This window comes from Pezoporus flaviventris, unplaced genomic scaffold, assembly GCF_033815535.1.
Source record: "Pezoporus flaviventris isolate CSIRO_AGI_PZ_B2104156 unplaced genomic scaffold, CSIRO_AGI_Pfla_v1 ptg000093l, whole genome shotgun sequence".
NCBI lineage: Eukaryota > Metazoa > Chordata > Aves > Psittaciformes > Psittacidae > Pezoporus > Pezoporus flaviventris.
Genome location: NW_026892641.1, coordinates 1,815,001 through 1,836,632, shown reverse-complemented (window position 1 = coordinate 1,836,632; position 21,632 = coordinate 1,815,001). Strand labels below are relative to the sequence as shown.

Below are 21,632 nucleotides of genomic sequence, written 5' to 3'. Positions count from 1 at the left end.
CACACAGCAGTGCTCTTCATGCACCCGACGTCTCCCTTCCCTTCTTGAGCATCCTTCTGCCACAACTGGTGAAGATGTCAGAGATTGCCATGATTTTTCAGCAGTTGAGTAAAACCTAAAGCAGTCTTCCCAACTAGAGGGTTGCAGGAATAGAAGGTAATAAATAATGAGCTTCTGATCTGGTAACTTCCTTCACCCTTGGAGGCTGAAAAGTGTTTTCTTTATAGAGGTGCAAGCAGAGTAAGGAGTGAGGTTGTGGTGAGCACATGGGTACATCATTGGCCTCTGCCCACAGGTCGCCAACAGCACAAAAAACATGTTATTGCTCTGAAAGTGCCTTGTGTCGGACGTGCCTCAGGAGACCAGTCCTGGCCTTGCACAACGAGAGAAATTGCAGTTTCTCATCTCTTACCCTCCACATATGGTCTGGAGACACACGGTTGCTTCCTCGATTACCAGCCTCTCCCGGCTGCCCACCTGCCAGCGGGCACGTTAAATGGATGAGAGCGATGCTCGCAGGAAGCGCTTTGTTGCTCGCTTTGATTTTCTGCCCTTGAAATCAAATGCACTGACTTCAAAGGGGGTCAGACGAGGAGCTGATGTTATCAGTGTCCTAAGGAAGGGAACTGGGTGCCAGGGTTTATTGTGTAGGGCTTTAAAATGAGGCCAGTGACTGAAAGGCCGGGCTGCAGCCTCCTCTGGAGTCACAGTGCTCTCGTGGGCAAATAATTTTGCTGGGTCCGTTTTGCCACTTGTGCAAAGGACAGGGAGACAGTGTGCAATCTTAAGGCTGGGTACAGCCAGTCCAATCCATGATCAGTCAGTATCCATATCTCCCTGCTGTCCATGTCAACTCCCACTGAAATAGTAGTGGCCTTGTTTTTTCACAGAAATAGGTGAGGAACAGGGAGGAATAGGGAAGGATGCGATCTAAACCACCTCATTGTATCTTTCCTGCATTCACTTTCTGTTGTAACCATCCTCCAGCTTCTGGGGGAGACAGGAAGTGACTAAACCCAGGCTGCCTTTGGTCCTTCCCTCCCTGCCTCCAGCTCCCCTGTGTGATCTGGGGTGATGGGAAAACCTCTTTGCCAAGGTCCAGAAGCACCGTTTGATACCAGCTGTGCTTGGCAGTGAAACACAGGCTTTCAGGAGGATCTGCAGATTAATCCCCCACTTTGCTGAGCATCTGTTCCCACAGACAGCTTCTTGTTTACTGGGACCTGCGAAGTTTAGAAAAAGACCTCAGTGATCTAGTCTGGGATCCCTAGAAGAGATCACATGGAAAAATCTGTGTCCTTCACTCTGCATCTCCGTATGCTTTTACCCTTGTTGATTATTTCTGTGGCCACTGCATCCATGTCTAAATTCTGGAGAACAGGCTTTGTTACTAGATTTCATTTGTGCTAGTTAATTTACAGGGCTGGAGCCCAAATCTGACGGATACATGTGGGAAAACCACCAGTGGGGTGACCGTCCGTTTTCTCTACCTCCAGAAGTGCTTTTTCCGCCTTGCTCTCAGCATCGCGGTGTTTGTGGCGAAAGGAGACAAACCCTGAGCTCTCCCAACTGCTGCATCCCCTCGTTATGTTCAAAAAGATGTTAGCAGTTGAACAGCAGAAAAGCAGCAATCTCCAAACACGCAGTATTCCCAAGGAACTCCTCATTCCAAGGGGCTCTGGAGGCCTCGGGCTGCTGTGTTCCGCTTCACCTTGCCGGCTCTGTACATTGCTGTGGGGATGCAAAAGCTTTTGCTTCCAATGGGCATCTTCCTTCCAGGTTGTCCTTGTCTGGAGTGGGGCCACGTGCAGAAATCCCCATGTGTGATGTTGCAGAGGGAGCAGAGATGGTCACAGGGGACCAGAGCTGCTGCTCATCCATCACTGGGTGGTTTCTCTCTGCCGGGCAGCCCCTGTGCACGTGCTTTGTCAGTGCTGATGCAGAGAGGAGACCTCAGGGGTAGGCTGAAAGATTGGCTCCCCAGACTTTAATTTCACAGGTCAAATCGTGTTGCTGTGTCCCACCTTTTCCCTCCTGCAGGAAGACAGCAGCGCTTGCACGGAGCGATAAGGATGAAGAAGCAAATGGGGCCCAGTCTCTGCCTTGCCGGAGTGGAGATTGAAGATTGTCAGGCTCTGGTCTAATCTCCTTTCCTCTCCTTCACAGGCAGCTGAACTGGGAATGGCGTCTGCCTATTACACGTATATCTTCACTAATCTGGTAAGACATTTCTCTCAGCTTTTCTCCCGTGTGCGTGTAGAGTCATGTTAATGGGAGCTGATCTCCCTGGCCCATGGGAGCGTTGGGAAGAGCGACGTGCTTGCGGAGCTGGAGTTTTGCAGCAGAAAGGGGATGGAAGCAAGTAGAGGTGTCCCCTTGCAAACCTAATTATCAGGCAGGGGAAGTCTTGCCCTGGCCTTTAGGAGGTGAAAGCTGATGGGCTCCCGCCAGCACTGGTTGATCCCATGTAGCTGTGAAAGGATTTGCAGGCATGGAGATGGTGCAATGAGATGTGTGGGTCCTTGGGAAGCCCCAGCTGATGGGTGGCTCCTGAGCCATCTGAGGGGCTCAGGAGGGTTTTGCTGGAGGTGTCAGCCCCTGAGCTCTTTACCCATGGGGTAGGTTGCTTGGGGTGTGCACGTGGAGGGCACCACAACCCTGTGCTTTTTTGCTTTGCCTCTGAGAGCAGCTGTGTAAGACAAAGGAAAGATGATACCATAAACATCGAGAGGCAGAGCAGGGTATATATTCAGCCTGGCCCCTGGTGATTTGGCTTTATAGCTACTAATAACATTAATGGGGGGATCGTGTGGTTAAATCCCTGAGTACTGTGCTAAACAAGGAGTAATGGGCTTAGGCAGCAGCAGGGGGAAACCCAAAATAAACATGAGAGAAACTTCTCCTGCTGCAGCAGCTACAAAGCTCTTGAACCAGCTGCCAAGTGGTGTGAGGGAACGCTGCCACTGGGGAAAGCAGATACCTGCCTATTAATGCTGGTGTGGGGATGCTGGAGACTTGAGTGCGGCAGGGTAGGGCGGATGATTAAGTGGAGGTGCCTTCCAACCCCAAATGATACTCATCTTCTCTAATTTCTATTAATATTTATGCCATGGTGTGCGTGTGCCAGGAAAGCCGGGAGCTGAATCACGCTTTGTGTTTGGGTGGGAGACAGACGGGAATGCATGGAGCCAAACATGTAGGCAGGAGAGGAGGAGGGGGAAGGAGTGAAATGGGAGTTTGAAAGCCAAGAGAGCAATTGGGACGGAGAATAAAAAAGGGGTAGGGAAAGGAGCTGTCAAAAAAAAGAGAAAAAGGCAAAAAATAGAAAACCCCACACGCTTCCTACCTGAACTAATAGCGTTCTGATCCCTGCTTAGTGCTCAATGCATAGGTCCTAATGTTGCTCAATATCAGTCCAGCAAGAGCAAGCTTCACTGCTCCTGTTTATTCCCGTGCAAATGGAACTAGCCAGGAAAGCAAAAGGAAGGGATGAACCAAGGGGGGATCAACCAGTGGCAGACTGGAGGAAGAGCTGTGCCCTTGGGAGGCTGCTTGTTTCAAGGCAGTGGCTGCTGCTTTGTGACTTCTCACCCCCAGTACAGGCCCTGAGATGGAGTGTAGCTGTGCTGGTGGAGCTGGTAAGGGACAGTAGCCGTCCCCATCAGGTCCTGCTCACAACACTAACCCGCTCCAGTCACTTCCCAGTCCCAGCAAGTAGTTTTCATGTTGTTTTCTGCTCACAACAACTGTGTTGCTGTGCACCCCATGGACCGGGACTACGCACGTGGTAAGGGATTCTATTTGCCCATCACCAGCAAAGTGGAGTCTGTGTTTATAGATGGTGTTCAGACAATAGAACTATAAAAACTAAGTTCCCCACCACTGCCACCACGCTAGTTTCTAGCACAGGTATGATTAAACTTTTGCTTGAGGTCAGAAGGTGATATTTGTCTTTGAAACCCATTCATCTAGTGTAATGCAGTTATGGCAGGTGAGAAAGAAATGAGTTCTGTTGCCATTCCCCTGCACAGGGTATTAATCTCTTTACCCAGGTTATTTTACCACTTCTTCCAAAAGACCAGCCCTCAGCAAAACTGCATTTTTGGCAGGGACTGTTAAAGGTGACATCGGGCAAAACCTGGGCAGCTGGAAGAGATGTTTAAGGAAATTAGTAATATTTAAATGGGGATGAGAGATGGGAACGAGCAATTTAGCCTAATAAATCTGGAGGGATTACCAAGCTCCTAATGAACCCTCTGAGGTTTTTTGCAGTCGCTGCCTAATAGAAAAGATAAAATCATAGTGAACTGCTGTCAAGGGGAGCAAGAAAAAAGATGGCTTTAAATGAAGGGAGAGCCTATCAGAAGGGGAATAGGCAGTCTGGATAGCATTAAGCTATCTGGAGGTGTTAAAAAAGAAGAGAAAAGGGGATAAAATGCTGAATTAAACACCTGCCCTGCGGCTCTGGAGGGGAATTCTGTTTCTATCTTCCAGCATTAATTTTACCTAATAAGCACATCCCAGCCGACAGCTAGTTGTATGTCTCAGCATTTCCCTCTGCGGAGCGTTAGATGGAGGCAAGTTGCTGCAGCTCCCATGGCGAGGACCCATGGGAGAGCGATTTGGGGGCGACAGCTCCTCCGTAGCCAGCAGAGAGCAGTCAATGGGGAGGCAGAGCAGCACAGGAAAGCAGATGCCAGCCTTTGGCAGGAGATGGCGAGAGCAAATGAGGAGGAAGTCCTTGGGCCCCCGATGCATTTCCATCGGAGCCGAGGCGAGCAGGCTGATGTAAAAATATCCAGAGGCTAATTTACAGCGTGCAAATTCATTATCAGCCTCCTTCAGCCAGCTCAAGGGACCCTTTCTGTCACTAACACAAGCTCCAGAAGTCCTAATGATATGCACAGAACAGAACAGGTCTGGTGCGTTTTTCTTTCCCATGTCCATCATCTGTGTACGTGGTACTCATGGCAACTGAGCACCCTCCTGTCCTCAGTCCCCTTGCAGGAAATCTCAGTCTCTCGGTTTCTTCCTGGCATCTCCACATGGTGACAAACTTCCTTGCCCTGGGAATTACCCTTCTGGGGGGGTTGAAATGTCCTGAACTAAAGGCAAATGCTGCCCCAGGTCATCCTCCCTTCCCCACTCCCCAGCACCTTATGACCATGTAAAGGTCCATAATAAAAGTAGTAGAAATATAATAATAGTAATAATAAATAATAAAGATGATGATGCTAGTGCTTAAGTAGAGAATTGAAAAAAGAAGTGTTCCTGTTAGTGCTGGGAATCCTTGAATTCACCAGTGCAGAGCAGAAGGGGTGTTGGATGCCTCCAAAATCCTGTGCTGCAGTTAATTCTTTTAGCCTATTAATTCCGTTGTAGCTTGTTATTGTTGCCTTCTTTTTCCTCTCTTGTTTTTCATTATAACTTGTGGACCTCGGGCTGGTTTTAAATTTCAAAACGTTCATCAAGGAGATTAGATGGAATTAATTGAAACAGTCAAAATTATTGCTGTAAGAAGGAAGGTATAAAGGAGTTTTACTAGTGCCCTCAGTCAGATGGTCTGTTCATGGGGTGCACTTTTGCTCCCTGACAATATTGGGCCCAGGTGGTGTGGCTGATAAAAAAGCTGCCATGTTCCGTTTCCAAAGGCCAGCTAAATCAGTTGTGGTTTGGGGTTTTTGTTTCTTGTTTTTCCTTCTTTGTTTAGGGACTTACAAAGAGGTCGGTCTGTATATAGGACGAGGTTATTAAAGCCCTACTGTTGCTCCGGATGACCTGTTGGAACCGGAGGGGAAATGAGTGTCCAAATCATCCAGACAACATCACACTTTTCAGTGGCAGCTTGTCATTATGGTACCATCCTTTGGAAGGAGGGAAGGATGTCAAATCAAGCAGAGGGAAAGTGGACTACAGCTTAGTATTTGACCAGGGTTGTGACACTGAAGTTTTCACTCCTGCCTGGTGAAATCACCTTCTCTTGGTGAAATGATCTCCTCTTTCTGTGCCTGCTTTCATGGCGTGAGCTCCAGCTTGGGTTATAGTGTTTGGCCTCACTGCATCAGGTCTGCTGGCCGCAAACCCCCTTACGTGAGTGAGAGGGTGGACTCTCTTGTTAGGCTTTGACAGATTTTACCTTGCAGTCCGGCCAGCTTTCCTGTTGTTAGGAGCTGATGCAAACCTTTTTGTAGAGCCCGGATCGTTCTCTGGATTTATGGTTCCTATTTTCCATGGCATGTGGTAGCAGGGCAAACAAATCAGGGTTTTGCAAGGATGCCAAAGCAATTTCTCCTCATTCTAGTTAGCATGTGAACAGGAAGATTTAGATGAAGCAATAACTATACCTCCCTGCGTTTTGCTGCCTGTGCTACCTTACCTGCCTGGGTCTTCTTTATGTGTTGTTCAGAGTCCATCCTGTGCTTGATTTCTGGTTGTTGAGTAAATCATTGTCTCAGATAGAGCCCAGACCCACAGATGTGTGAGCAAACCTCTCTTTTATCCTCTGCCCCCATGCTGTCTTGTCCTATTTGCCTTTCAGTCTCCCTACCCCTTGTTTTCTGAGAGCTGTGCTTTTCAGGTCCCAACCTTAGCACTTGACCTCTTTTGCTCTTTGAGGATTTGTCACTTCAAGCCTCAGGCTCCCTGCAGAGAAGTTGCAGTAAATTGCTTTCACGAAGGATGTGGGCAATGTATTTTCCTAAAGTGCTCTCGTTTGAAGAACAGCCTCCAAAACTTAATAGCTCTCCTTGCATGAGGAGGTAAAAGACCCATCATTACCAGCATAGGGCACATTGATGTTGTGATGCATCAACTTCCTAAGAGCAATCCAATTATATATGGATGGTTCCCCTAAACTGTCCCTGAGTTCATTGAGATCGCAGTTCCTCTCTAACTACATGAATGGCCCCATAACAGTGCCTTGGGTAGGTCTCCCACATGCACTTACCTGCTAAAAGGCCACAATTTGTTGCTGTGATGACTTTCTTCTTCCAGAGGAATTGATTTTTACATGTGGCCCGTTCTAAACCTATTGACTCTGTTAATAGTTTATAAACAAACTGAACCGTTCAGGAAAACCATAAAGCCCTTAACGTAATGTTGTCCACTTGAGCAAAGAAATAGATGTGTTCTTACAGGAGCTTAGCAATGATTAACAGACTCAGCAGCTCAGCCCTGAGGGCAGGAGGGTCCAGAGAGGTGAAGACAGGTATTTTCTCCACTGATACATCTAACAGAGGAAGTTTGATGATCTCAGGGGAGAAATTGGTAGTGATGGCAGTCCCTGGCATGCCTCTTATGGAGGAGAATGGGAGGTAGCACCTGGCCCCTGGGAAGCTCATTCACTTTAACCTGTGTTCTGTTGATACCCACTTTGTCCTCTACTGGTACTCTTGCTGCTGTTAATGATCTCCATCAGTAGGAGAGCAGTGTAGGGGACTTCAATGACACAGGAGCCTAAAGTCTTTTCAAGCTCCTTGCGAGGAAACCATATGGTTTGGGTGTCCCTGGAGGAAGAGCAATCCTTCTGCTCCCCTTTCTGTCAGCGAGGCTTGCTCTGGAGTCAAGATGTTGTTCGTGCCTGAACTATAAAAACCTGGAGTAACTGCAGAGCAGTTGCACCACATCTGTTCCATGTAAATAATACCAGGATGGTACTTCCTGCGCCTTGGGACTGAGCTTACTAGTCCTGCCACCCGTGGCCTGGGGAAAGAGTCCTTGGACAGAGCTTTGTTTGCCCAAGGAACCAAGAGCTGAGGTGCCTTAGCTCCTCTGTTTAACCCTAAACCAGTGACTCATGATGCACACTGGCACGCGGTGATGTCAGCAGTGAAGTCAGTAGAGCTGTGCTGACTTGGCACTGGCTGAAGGTTTGGCTCTTGTCTAAAAGCTGCCAGGCAATCTCAGTATGGGAATTGGAAGGCTATGTTTGGAGGATGACAGCTTTTCTAAGCACCACATCCTCTTGAAATGGAAGTTTTGCCAGAGTGAGAGCTTAATAGAGAAATGGAAGCCTTGGCCCAGTATTCTCCCTCCCATCCCACGTAAAAGTGGAGAAGGAACAGTGCGTTCTGGACCCACGGAGAGCTGAGCCTGGTGTAAATCAGCCTTTGCTGCCATCAGAGGGCCAGATCCTTGGCTGGGACTGAGGGGAATGAGGTCAGTGCAGCATAGAGAGCTTACAGCGCCAGGCGTTTCTGCTGCTGAGCAGTGAGCAATGACAGTGACAGAGGGGGGTTCAGATGCTGTTAATCAGCAGATCCCAAAATCCAATAAAGTCCTTGCAGTGATTGAGAGAGGAAATAACCGTGTGTGTGAGCAAGAGAGAGGAGGGAGATGGACATCTTGGAGTCATTGAACGAGTCCTGTTCTTCCCAGGGCTTTGGGATGGGATAGGGTCGAGCTGGGTGTGAGGAAGGTCTCAGGGTCACTATAGATGAAACGAGCCCATCTTTACATCTTTATCCTTGTTGCCGGTGTGCAGGTAAGAGCTCGCTGTCTCCCTGCTTCCCGGGTGATCCAGGTTATTAAAAATGTGATAAGAATCGAGTCGGGAGCAAGGTTCTGCGCACACAAATGGGATGCAGAACAATATCACCACCAAAATCAATAAAGCTGGAAGAAGCTCAATAGCTGATGCAGAGTGCTGAATAGCAAAGCTGAAGTCTGCTGCTGTGGGCTGAGCAATTACTGGGAGCCACTCGCTGAAGTGAGACCACAGCATGGCAGGGCAGGGGAGTCTCGAGGGCTCACAGCTCCGCACATGAAGCAATATTTGCTTATGAGGCAGGCTGCTATGACACTAATGGTCATAGAATCATAGACTGGTTTGGGTTGGAAAGGACCTTAACATCATCCAGCTCCAACCCCCTGCCTTGAGCAGGGATGCCTCACACTAAACCATGTTGCCCAGGGCTCTGTCCAACCTGGCCTTGAACACTGCCAGGGATGGAGCATTCACAATCTCCCTGGGCAACCCATTCCAGTGCCTCACCATCCTCACAGCAAAGAGCTTCTTCCTTATATCTAACCTGAACTTTCCCTGTTTTAAACCATTTACCCCTTGTCCTATTACTGCAGTCCCTGAAATGATCCCCTTCTTGGCTGGCCCTTTCCATGCAGACGTCCCCATCCTCTTCCCAGATTTGGGAGGGAGGATGTGATGGATGGCAGTAGTGAGGGAAGACCTTGGCCGTCCTTTGCGGGGTCTAGTTTAGTTTGGGAGTGGATCACTTAGGTGCAGATCTGGGAGGATACTTGATTAATGAGATGCTTATCTATGACTGCTGACTTTGATGCTTTGCATTGTAAGGCACGTTGTTAACCCACGTCTCTTCTAGGCTGAATTGTGCTGTCAGGTTTTTAATTGCCTGCCGTTTTTAGCTCTGCGCCTCAGTTTCCTCCTCTGTATTCAAGGCATAATAACTCCCTGGCAGGAGTCCCCAGGAGGCAAGGCAGCCCCCTCTGATGCTGATTTTGTACTCTGACACACACTGTGCTGTGGCAGTGTGAGGAGCAGTGTGCTGCTGTTGTGTTACAGGGAGGGAAACGGGGCAGGAGGGGGTCTCCATCAGAAACCCACCGGCACACTGCAGGAGCCCCATTTCCAGTGGGAGCTGAGGTGGGAGAGGACTGGTGGGTGCCGAGTCCCAGCTGGGATCAGCTGGCCTGTGATCTGAATGTGCAAGTCAAGAGGGTAAAATGCTTGTACCTTATGGGTTTATGTTCCTAATGGAACAGAGCGTATAGCCTGTAAATCTCCTGATCCATAACTCGCAGCTAGCGGTGCCAGAAAATCCAAGCTCATGGCTTTAAAATCATGAATTACAGGGCTTGGTTGTGTGGCTTTTATTAGCCAGCTTCTCCAAATAGTCTAAATGTTCAGGTCACTCCCTAGCTTTTGTGTGCTGCTGTAGAGTGAGAGTGCAGGTCGAGTGCTGCATGAAGCACAGAAACCCAAGAGTGATTTCATCCTCTAATAGCTCCTCCACTGCTGTCTCCCAGGGAACCCCTTTGTATTCAATTAGCTAATGTGTGCCTAGCACTTGGAAAATATAGAGTACTATAGAATTGCTAAGTGTTGTTATTTAACAGCACATATTTAGTGGTTGCAGCCCTGTATAGAAGTCAGAAAATCTACTCTGTAATTGCCTGGTGCTGCTGCAGAATTTGCTGTGATTTGAGCAAAGCCTGGGGATTTCTCTTCCCTGATTGATTAATTTTGGCTGCAGACCCTCTGGGCCTGCCTTCCCTGAGATCTCCTCCCACAGAATGATGGCTTTTGGTGGGTGCTTTAAAACAACAGGCTGAAAAGAGGGGTGAGAATTCAGACAGCCAGGATTTGTGTACCTGGAATTCACCTTGGCTTGATGCTTGATGGTCTTCTCTGTGCCCCAAGTTGGACCGGTTGGCATAAAGGAGCTGGGCTGAGATGGAAGGCAAAGTGCTGGTCAATCATTGCAATGATGGGAGGGGGGAAAAGGCATTGGCAGTGGAATAGGAGGTGATGAGGGAGAAGCTGCTTGCACCCATCGCTGTGCTTCACTCCTTCTTGGGTTCACCAGGTATATGTGCAGGCAGAGGAGGCCGTAACAAGGTGCACCAGGGCTTGGAGTCCTCCTCTAGAAAGAACCTGCTGATAGGTGCGAGTTATTTTCCTAATGGCTGCTTGCTTGTATTGCCCTGGAAAGCCATCTTCTAGGCTACAAAAGCATCATCCAGCAGTGCAGATAAGGAAGAGTAACTGCATGAGCTGAGGAGAAGAGAGGAAAGGCAGTTGTGAAACTACTCTGTGTAAGCAGTAGGCTCACCAGCTTTGTCTACCAGTCAAGGCAAGGTCGGGTATGAATGCCACAGTTGTGCCTAGCTTAGGTAAAAGTCAGCTTCAGTGTCAAAGAGGAATCTAACACTGAATCCCCCTGTACCTGCTACAGAGCCATTCGAGTGTCTTCTCAAATCTGAGCAGTATTTCCCTACCTCAGTCTGGCCTTTGTCAAGGTAAATGCTTGCACACAAATACATGGTGAGAGGAGCCATCTGGGATCATCTCCAGAGCAGAGGGTTCCACCCCTTTTCCTGGCTGTGCTCATCTCTTGCCAGGCAGCATCAGAGGCTCAGCCAGCCCTTGCCATTGGGAGGGCAGGGTGGGAGATTGGGCCAGGGCTGAGGATGGGAAATCAGCTGAATGGTGCAAGCCTTGAATGGTAAATGAGTTTGTTTGCAGTATGTGGGTTTGGAAATGTCAGGTGTGGTGAATGGCTGTGTAAGAAAGCTAAAAACAAATAGGGACAGAAGCTGAGCCGGCAGATACTGGAGTATCTGCATGCTCTCACCCCTTTGCCATCCATAGCAAGCCTGACCTAACCAAATCTCTTATATCCCATTGCAAACGAAGCGTGTCCCTCAAGGATGGTTTATCTCCCTTCCACTGCATAGGCAGCTCATGGCTCGTTTCCTTGTTTCTGACCTGGGTCAGCAGAATGCTCTTGTACATGTCCAATGAAAAAGCATTTAAAGATGGAGGGTTGAAGCGAGGGCAGAGGGAAGGGATAGGGAGTAATGAAGAGAAAGGGTTGTGTACCATCCATGTGTTAGAGGTGAATGCTTTATGAGCATGACAACAACAGAAATGGGGTTTTCTGCAGCTGGAGGCTTGCCTAGAAAAAGACAGATAAGGAGATTGTTGTCTGTAGAGAACAACCAAAACTTGCAAGGACCAGCAATGGGAGCTGGGAAAAAGCTGCTGTTAACATTGGAAGCAGAGCAGTGTTGACTCCAGATCTGCCTGTGGTTGTCTTGTCAGGCAGACCCTGACAGCTGCCTCCATCCTCGGCAGGGCACAGGCATTACCGCAGGGAAATGAAGCTTATGTGTGCGTGGGTCCCTCTGGAATAATGAGTGATCCAAGCCAGGGGTTGGGACTGACCCAGCGAGCTCGAGTAGAGTGGAGCTGTGGGTCCAGCTTTGTCAATGCTGTGTGACTGGGGTAGAGCGCACCTCTGCCTCAGTTTCCCCCATATGAAGTGGGGCTCATTCCCTCACCCAGGAGTTGCTAATATAAGGAGCAGAGTGTCACAAACCTGCCAGTAACTGAGCAACGTCAAAAGCTTAGAAATGCTTTGAAGGGAGAAAAGGCACTAATAAATAAAGGCACTGATTTCAGCTGCTTTGAGGTTGGGGCGGTCTGGCCTGAGGTGGAAGCCTTGGACTGTGTGGCTGTTTCGATACACAACATCTCCTTTCCTTCTGCATATGATGAAGCCAAGAGGGCAATCAGGCAGCTGCTTGCATTGTCCCACACACAATTTGCATCCCAGCTCTGGCCTGGGGGGAAGTGGGGCTGAATATACCTCCTGCTGCTCTGCTTGCATCCAGGATCTCCTCAAGCCCAGGTTCTCATTAGCCATCTGCCCTCATTGCGTGGGTTGACAGGATGCTGTGGGTGAATGGATAACCTGTCAGGAAGGCAGGAGCATAATATCATTCAAATGAATCAATAGTTCGCAAGCAATTTCATGTTACCTAACGTTAATGCGGTTGTGTCCAAAACGCTCTTAAATCCTGTGCCTGATCGCATCCTCATGGGACATTGCTGTGCTGGAATAGTCTTGTAAGTCCATGTTTGAAAGATTTACAGGCATTATTCCTACATGCACCCGTGTGCAGGAAAGATAAAAAATGCCTTGACTTGCTGAAACTTCATAGTCCACAGAGCCAAAAGACATTCGTATTAGTGATGGAAGAGAATGGGCATCCAGCAGCTTCTGAAACTATCACTCCCACTTTCTCGCTCCGTTTTAGCTGTTAGCCAAAGAGAGGTTAGCGAGGAAGGCACCATTATTTCCTGCTAATAGGACAAGAAAGGCTGGACTTTCCTCCAGGACACTGGCTTTGTCGTGTAACTGCTTCCATTGATGCGAGTAGCAAAATAGAGCTTGTTTGGGGATGTTTTTGGCCTCTTTTATACAGTCATTTCTATACATCTTACCACATTGCTCTTCAGAAATGCAAGAGGATGAGCTGCATTCCAGAGCCCACAGCCAAAGCAGCTTCCCACAGGGCATTAGGATGTTCCGCAAGTGGCATCTCTTCCTGGTACCCGATGGCGGAAAGGAGCAGTGCAGTGTTGCCTTGTGGGGAGGAACTGCTTTGATTTAGCAGCTTAAACTTGGTGTCACTGAATTGGACACGGTGGTGGGAGAGCTCACTGCTGCACTAATGATTGCTGCCCAGGCTCTTGGAGGAGATAGATAATAGTAAAGGACATTAGTTTCTCTCCAGACATGGAACTCCACAGTCCGGTCATCTTGGTGGCCTGGGCATCCCTCCTGCCCTAGGTTTGGGTGAAGAGCCATGGCCTGTGTCTTCCCACTGGTGTTCTCAGCCATAGCAATAGTCAGGCACAGCAGTGTTTTCATGGTGAACACAGCATGGATTATTTTCTGGGAGTGCCTTGGAGAAAGCGTTGCTTGGGAAGTATGAATCTACAAAGGAGCTTTGTGCTCTGGATCTGCCACAATAAACCTGACCACCTCTGACTGGTTATGGCAGGTTACTGGCTTCACCTGCAAAATCTCCTCCTCCTCCCTGCCTCTGCTGCAACCTCTGTGTAGCGGGGAACCTCCTGTCAGGAGAGCTGGTTAATAAGGAATAGCCCCACAGTCAGGCATGGTTAGCAGGCATCACGGTATGCAGTGGTTTTGAAGCTTTTCGTGCCCGTTTTCTTCCCTAATCCCGTTTTCTGTTTGGGGTTGTTGTAGGAGTTTTCCCTCCAGCGCCTGGACAACCTGCTCGACGACCGAGTCAACATCCTGGGGTTTTCCATTTTCAACCAGTCTCATGCTTTCTTCCAAGAGTTTGTCCAGAGCCTCAACCAGTCCTGGCAGGAGAATTGTGATCACGCTCCTTTCACTGGGCCAGCAGTAAGTAAAATTCATTCCCATTGCCTCCCTGAGCTGGAAGTTGCCATAGGCCAACAGGAAAACCTTGGGAAAAGAGCTGGTTCAGAGCAGGCAATGCAGTGTGAAGACCATGTGAAGAGACAGAAACTCTGGTCTTAAATGTATGGTTTCAACTACTTATTCAACCCCTGTGCTAAAGAGCTGGGGCGCATCACCAGGCTGCTGTCATGCTGCTGTACCTTGGATTGGCCTTTGTGGTGGTTGGTCTTGGGGAGATGGTGGTCCAGGATTGGGAAGGATGAACTGGACAGAACTGCTTAGTTAAGTAGGTAGGAGAGGACTTCAAGTGTTGAGCATCCTTATCTGGGGAATACTAAAGTGATCCTGAAAGTCTGCAGCCTTCCAGAAGGGACCCTGGGGAGACGTGTGGGTATAGAGCTTTAGAGGGCTTGTCTGTGCTTGAGTGGCTGTTCAGCTTTAAATTAAAGCCTCGTCTTAATTTGGATTATATTTAAATGTGTGTGCAGGGGGTGATGCAGCCCTGTTTCGGTGTTTCCCTTGTGAAATCTGTCCCTGTCTGTGTATTTTATCTCTAGGAAAATGGCTTGTGGAAGAGGGAGTCTGGATGCAAATAGGATAAAAAGGGCTGGGTTTAGGCAGATGCCAAGGGGCTGGGTTAAGTTAGATGCTCCCTGATGAGCGTGCAGATCAGCACCGAGATCTTCCCTAGGGACTCTTTATAACTGGGAAGGTTGCAGAGCAGATTTGCTAACTCTGGGATGCAGGGGGTCATGGTTGGAGCTGGGGGAGAGCGGAGAGAGAAAATGCCATCAGTGGAACCATTTGCATTGCTTTTAATGACTTCATAGTCTCCTTAACAAGCTGAGGGAGCTGTGTGAAGCTGAAAACCTCCTTATCACCACAGAAGTGATATTAAACAGGCAAAATAAGGAGCTTTCTGCCCTTTGTGTCTCTGTATTGTTGGCTTGCCATGGAGCTCAGGTCACAGTTAATACGTGCCTGGGACCATCCTGCTTTCCCTGCTCCCAGCCCTGCTGTGCAGATATGACTGCAGCGAGCTTGCTGTCTGCCCTGCTAAATCTCTATAGGGTTGCTACCAGGAAGCTTCCTATTTGGATGACAGTTGCAGGGGCTGTTTGGAGTCATTAAAAATAAATTTCCTTTTATTAGTACAAACAGAAGACAGTAGAAACTGGAGCGATGGGGGAATAACTCATCTCATTGTGCCTTCCTTACCCTGTGTTGTCTTGAACCACCAGCAAAATGAGGTGGAAGGATGCAGGAGTGTGCCCCATTGCAGCACTTTCTTTAAGGAATGAAGGAGTTTGGAGCTGAATGGAGCTGTCTGGTTTGTGAGCCTGAGCCTAAATCACCCGTCAGTGTAATATTAAGTCAGCTGCATGCTCCTTTCAGTCATTCATAAAGTGTAATCAGGCATACAGCAGGCTTCCTCCTGGGCCAGGGAGGACATGTCTCGAGGCAGGGGGCTTGGCCACGCTGCATTGCCCTGATCTAAACACTTCCAGCCCTGCTGTCATTATGGGACCTGCCCTGAGGGCTGTGGTGGCTTCCCAAGCATTCGCTCTGTGGCTGCTCTTGCCTGTGATGGGTAGCTCCCCTTGTGCTACTGGTGCTCAGCTGCCCCGGAGGGACTGTAATCCTTGTCGTACAAATGGGGAAGTGAGGCATGGAAGTGACTTTTCCCATTATCTCAGAGCCAGGCAATCTATTGGAAAATGGGTTCAGCTCTCCTCAGCCCTAGTGCAGAGCCTTAACCAAAAGGTGATGTCTTTCTGATGATGTGAAGGTTCGCTCTCTGTTTGTAGCAAAGCTCCATCACCAATATGCCATGTCCCAGGTAATGGGAAAAGGGCCTGGCCCTGGGTGAGTGGTGATGATGCAGGTCGGAGGTTAAGTCAAATATTCCCTGGCAGGGAATGTGTTTCCTCCCCTGTGCTTCAAGGGAAGCCCAGTACCATTTTCCCATGCATTGTTTCTGCTGTTGGAAATCTGGCAGGTTGCACCTCTCTCTATAAGAGCTTCCCCTTTTAGTCCTGAGAAGCAGATATCTTGTGGAATAACTCATACTAAAGGGATAAAAAGGGAGCTCAACAGCTGGAAGTGACAGGAGGGAGGTTTCCTGTAAGCTGCAAAATCCCAGGGCTTTCTTGCTAGAGCTGAGGAAGCATCTGAAGAAGGAGGAGGGAGCTGCTTGCTCTAATGCTATTCTCATTAATCACACTGCAAAGAAAGGAAATCAGAGAAAATCATTCAAATTACAGATGGCTAGATTAGGTAATTAGGATTTAGGCTAAAACAGATGTTTGTAATTAAGTGTTTATGTCACTGAATAAAATCCAGATTGTAAAGTCTATTTCACAGGATTTAAATGGTTTCAATTCTCTGTTACGTTTGGGGGCAAAGATACAGATGATAACGTTCCAGGAAGAAAGGGACAAAAACCCCACGTGGCAAACCCCAGGCTGGCCAAGCCTGTTCCTGTTTCCCTGGAGATCAGTTTACCTTTAAGCATGGCCTTTACGTGGGAGATTTCTGTCAATATAAAGTGAGATCTTCCAGTTAACCGTGTCTTACCTGCTGTTAGTTTAGAGGGGTAGATCCGGTGTAGTTTACCCAGGGAGAGCTCAGGCAGGGTCCCTGCTCCTGAGGCACAGGGCATCCGATAGCGTTGGATGTCTTGCAGACACTGGTCAGAATGGTCCTGCCAGCTGATGCATGCAGGGCTGGAGATGGGTTTCCTGACCCTTTCTAGCTGGGGACTTGTTCCCAAGGCCTTGTGTCACTGTATACCTTAGCTCTCGGGTACAGCCCCCAGGCTCCCTTTTCTGGAGCCTTGTTGTGATGAGGCATCCATCAGGTGGCAATTTTTATCAGCAACTTTCATTGTCAAGAAATAGGCTTAAAGGATAGAGGGAAGTCTCTCGAGACCCATGAATCTTGGAGCGGAGGACCACTGCTGAGCTTACCAAGTCTTTCACATGCAGCCTGTCGCAGAGCTCTTACATTGCAGAGATGGCACAAACCCAACAGGGACCTGTGCAAATCAGACGATGCACGCAAGGAAGAGAATCAATTTGTTAACAGGCAAATTGGCTTTTTGTGACAGAGTGACAAAGCTGTGGTTTAAAATGAGAGCATAAAAGTAGTGAGAGATTTTATAGGTGACATGAAGAACAATGTACACAAGAGCAGTGACGGATCCATTTGCTGAGTCTGCGCAGAAGCGGTTCAAAAGGTGCTGCCTCCATCCCTCTTTTCACTCCTCCGCTGAAGGTAATGGTCCCAAAGCATGAGAGACCATGTGGTTAAAATGCCCCAGTCCTCATGTGAACCTTCAGGGCTGCAGGAGATGGCTTCAAGCAGTGAGCTTGTGTTAACCTTGTTAACACCAGTTAACCTTCTGATAAGACCTACAGAAGCCAGAGAGGCCTCTTCTGAGCTGCTGCCCTCCAATGCTATCTAATTGTGAATGGTTTCCTCCACAGAGCCTGCATCCCAAATTACCTTGCTGTGTTGAATATGATCTATGCGAGCTACTGAGTGAATAGTGGCAGAGGAAGATGGCCATTAGGTGGGTGGTGCAGGGCAACACAGCAAACGCTGCATTGGGTTGAGATGAGAGACTAATGGGAGAGAGGCCACACTTGTGATGGGGCTGCAGGTGGCAGTGGAGCAGGATGATCCCACACCAGTGACCATGGGAAGATATGGAGTGCCCTAGAGGATTTTGATACTGGAGGAGAGAGGAGGGAATGAACCTCTTCCCTAGGTCTGAGTCCTGGTGGCTGTTCAAGAGGTACTGAAGGGGGAATCAAGGTAAGTGCATGGGTCTGTCTTGCATGTTGCTGTGCTGCCAGGCTCCCATGCATCCAAGTGTCTTGCTTCAGGGCCACAAAATTGGGAAGCTGATGTAGGAACCTGGTTCTGAGCCGAAAGGGGCAGGGAATGTCTGGCATAAATGATAAGCAGCATTAGGAATGGAAATGTGGTGCTTCTGAGGAAAGCTGTGATTTTCCTTTAAGAAAGGAAAGAGGGATGCGGGGGTATATTGAGGATGCGGGAGGAATTCCAATTCCCAACACAGAGGACTTGATCCTGTGTATTCCAACCCTCTCCCTAATCCCTAAATTGTTTGAAATCATAAGGGGGCTGCCAGAAATCCTAACAAATTGAGGCTTAGGAGTAAAATATCCTAATCAATAATGTCAAATGCTTCACTAAGATATACAAGCCTCTTGCTCACCAGCTAATAAGAGATCATTAACTGCTCATGGCAAATGGAAATGAAAACCCAACAGCAGACAATTAAAAATGCTGGGCCAATGTTCTCATTTGGTATGAGATGATGAAACCTTGGGGTCACAAGGATTGCATTTGCTCTCATAACAGTTTTGATTGGCGAGCCGGTGTTATCATGGTTCCTGATTGAGGGAAAGCAATTGCTAATTGTATATGGGGTCTGTAACCTGAATGGGATTCAGTCCACATGAAGCTGGAGAGCTTCATGGAACAGGGGCTGAGGACAGGACAGGCTGAAAAGGTCCTATTAGAAAAAGAATCTGTATTAAAGGTAAAAAACGAAAGGTAGGGAGAAGAATGGATCAGCTCCTTTAAGAAGCTCAGGGAAATGCTTCCCAGGAGGGGAATGTTTGGGGCAGATGGGAATAGTAAGCAGAAACCCTTAGCAGACTTGCCTGTGGAAGAAGTGCAGGAGAGTAGCTTGCTGCCATTGCAAAGGGACCTGTGGTGTCTCATAGCTGAGGGAGGATAGGAAACAGGATGCTCAAACTGGAGCATTGGGTTCCCACTCTACCATTAAGTCACTGTGTGTCCTCAGGCTGCTCAGCTCCTCTGATTTACAGTTTATCTCCTGCAAAATAGCTGTGATAAAACTTCATAGCTCTGCAGCCAGTCAATTCTTATTGTTAGCAGCAAGTTCTTGACATATATGACCAAAGGTGCTGCCTGTTGTGTGGGAGGCAGGTCAGATGCAAGACTGACAGATGCCAGCCAAGTCGTTCAGTGCTCACTGAAGAGTTCCCTAAATGCTATTTGTGTAAAACAGGCTAAAATGATGCACGTAGGAAGAATGCGATAGAGCAAATGTGAGCCTGTACCGGGGTTGATTGAGTGAGAGGTTAGAGCTGGCGTTTGGGGTTTTGCTAGCATTAGGCTGAAGTCATGCCTTGTAACTCATGCAGCTTGCACGTTCCAAGGCATCGTGCTCCTTGTCAGCTGCCTAATCCCGGGCCATTGTAGTCAATGAGGTCTTGCCACTACTTGAGTAAGATCAAGCAGGGTTAAGTCTGGCTCACTCCGTTCCAATTAGTAATGCAGTCGAAGCCAAAGGTTCCTTGGGGTGAATGAACTGGGCAAGATTGTTCCTGCAGGGCCACTGGCAGAAGTGAATAAACCTTATCAGGCTTTGGGAGGAATAGAGGACACAGATACCACTGAAGTGCTGCAAGCCACAAGCAGGGAAAGGTGGGGGAAAGGAGCCCCACGCTAGAGATTGAACCTGTTGCCAGGAGCTGGGATGGTAAGAGGATGCTTTTGGAAAACATAGCCTTGATATAATGAGCTGCAACAACTTAATTCCAGCAGAGTCTGGAGGTGACAATAATTAGAAGCGAAATCTTCGTCACAACAGTGAACTTGAGAGAGCAAATGGCTGATTAGTACCTAGATCAAAAAGCATCAAAACGGTTGTGCATGGGCGAACAACACAGCTTGTGAGGCTTGATGGACAAAGAAATCTGACTGAAGGCAAACAAAGCACAAATGAGGAGGAGAGGGGATGAACTCTGTGATTCTGAACATTGCTTCAGCAGAGTCATTACAGAGCAGGTAACAGCCAGCAGGGAAGTGGAGGCTGTTTCAAAGACCTAGATGGTCTCTACAGGGTCTGAAAGCCAGGAGGCTGTTGCTTAACAAGTAAATCTAGCAAAACCTCATTTCCTGTGGATCTGCCTTTCAAAGGAGGATTCTTTGGTGCCTAATGAAGGCTGGAGCAGCAGTCATCTCTCCTTCTGTAGGTGTAGGCGCAGGATCTTTATTCTGTCCAGCTGCCTACATATGAACTTCATAAACCTGATGCTCTCAAGTGTGTTCCCCCTTGGCCAGCAGTTTGATCAGTGGCCACCAAAGCAGCAGAAAACACACCTTGATTTGGGAGGCTTAGTTGCTTTAGGAAAGTGAGGTAGAAAAGAATGGGAAACGATAGGGACAAAAGGTGATAGTGATGAAAGAAACCCTGAGGAACAAGCAAGCAGGGATAGAAAGGGTAAGGAATCGAGCAAGAAGAGAAGGAGAAATAAAACACACTGGCAGTGGGACTGGCAAAGGGATTACTCTTGCCCCAGCGATGCTCACAGAGGCACAGCAGTTCAGGGATGCCATTGCTTTTGTTCTCCCTGCCCTCGGATGGGTGCAGGATGTTGCTGGAACATAACGATGGGCAAGCAGGGCTTCCTGTCCTCACAGGGGAGGACAAGCATTTTGCCCCTTTCTGATCCCATTGAAGGCTGTGGATAGAGCCACAAGGTCCCGAACACGCTTAGTTTTTGTCTTCCCATCTCAGCTCCTTCTCTTTGCCCGCAGCTCTCCTCGGCCCTGCTGTTCGACGCTGTGTATGCTGTGGTGACCGCCGTGCAGGAGCTGAACCGGAGCCAGGAGATCGGGGTGAAGCCCCTGTCCTGTGGGTCTGCCCAGATCTGGCAGCACGGCACCAGCCTGATGAACTACCTGAGAATGGTGAGAAGGGACTGACGCTCGGGAGCTAGCGCTCGTCGCTGCCAGAAGGAAGGATGGATGTGTGTGTGTGTACATGCTGGTGTTGGCACGGTTCTCAAGCACAGAGTGCCGGTTTGTTTGAAGGTAGCTCTGGGAAGGAAAAGAGAGATCTGAGGGCTGGTTTGTCACCGGCCTTGGAACAACATGAAACGTGCCGTTTTCCAGGTTTTGCTGCAGAAAAGCCGGAATTCAGTGAAGGGTTTTTTAAAGCACAAATGTTTCTGAGTTATTTGAGCTCTGTTTTGAGTGAACTTGGACTGATGTAAGGTCATGCGGTACAATTGCTTAGAGCTCAGTGGCGTGATGTGAGTTTGCCTATAATGGGGTTTGGGCTCCTTTGAACCCGAAAGCGTGGTTGCTGGAACTGGTCAAGCCTAGTTCTGTCATGAGAACAGATAATGAAGTTTCAGCCTTCTGCAGTAGTTGGAGTTTCTCAATACGGTTCCTTGGAGCTGAGCTGGACCACGCAGAAGGAGCGTGTTTCCTGAGTCTGTTTGGGATGCAGCTGAAATGTCGTGAGATGGGGAAATTCAATGAGACGTTTCTTTCCTCCAAAGGAAAGCTCCGCTGAAATTGAACCTTGCACCACTCTGGTCCATGCCTGCCAACTGTGCTTTAGATCTCACCTTTAGTCCAAGGCAACTAAATCCTCCAGCTTCCCTTGGCTCTGTAGCTTGCTCTTCTTCCTGAAGAGGTGCTCCAGCAGCAAGCAAGCGGTGGTTAATCTGCACAGTGAGGCTAGACACTCATCCTGGCTCTGTTGCAATGCGCTCTTGTGTTAAATGCCATCCTGATCCTGTGAAACAGCACATAATGGTTTGTGGAGGAATCCCCAGCCAGAGATTCAATGTGAGACAGTGAAGAGCTCATGCCTGCTGCAGTGTTAGCCTTGGGATGGAG

The 21,632-nt window shown here is 48.6% G+C and overlaps 1 protein-coding gene across 2 annotated transcripts in view; it reads left to right on the top strand.

The window, feature by feature from the left end:
* The window catches only part of GRIK4 (glutamate ionotropic receptor kainate type subunit 4), a 179,340-nt gene that overhangs the window by 124,814 nt on the left and 32,894 nt on the right, over positions 1-21,632 (top strand). For both annotated transcript variants that reach the window (XR_009747314.1, XM_061475992.1), the window contains exons 7-9: positions 2,167-2,220; positions 13,758-13,919; positions 20,541-20,693. Coding sequence is in view for 1 of the 2 variants with exons in the window: in XM_061475992.1 (XP_061331976.1) it covers positions 2,167-2,220; positions 13,758-13,919; positions 20,541-20,693 (369 nt within the window). In the remaining variant the exon portion in view is untranslated. The remainder of the gene's footprint in view (positions 1-2,166; positions 2,221-13,757; positions 13,920-20,540; positions 20,694-21,632) is intronic.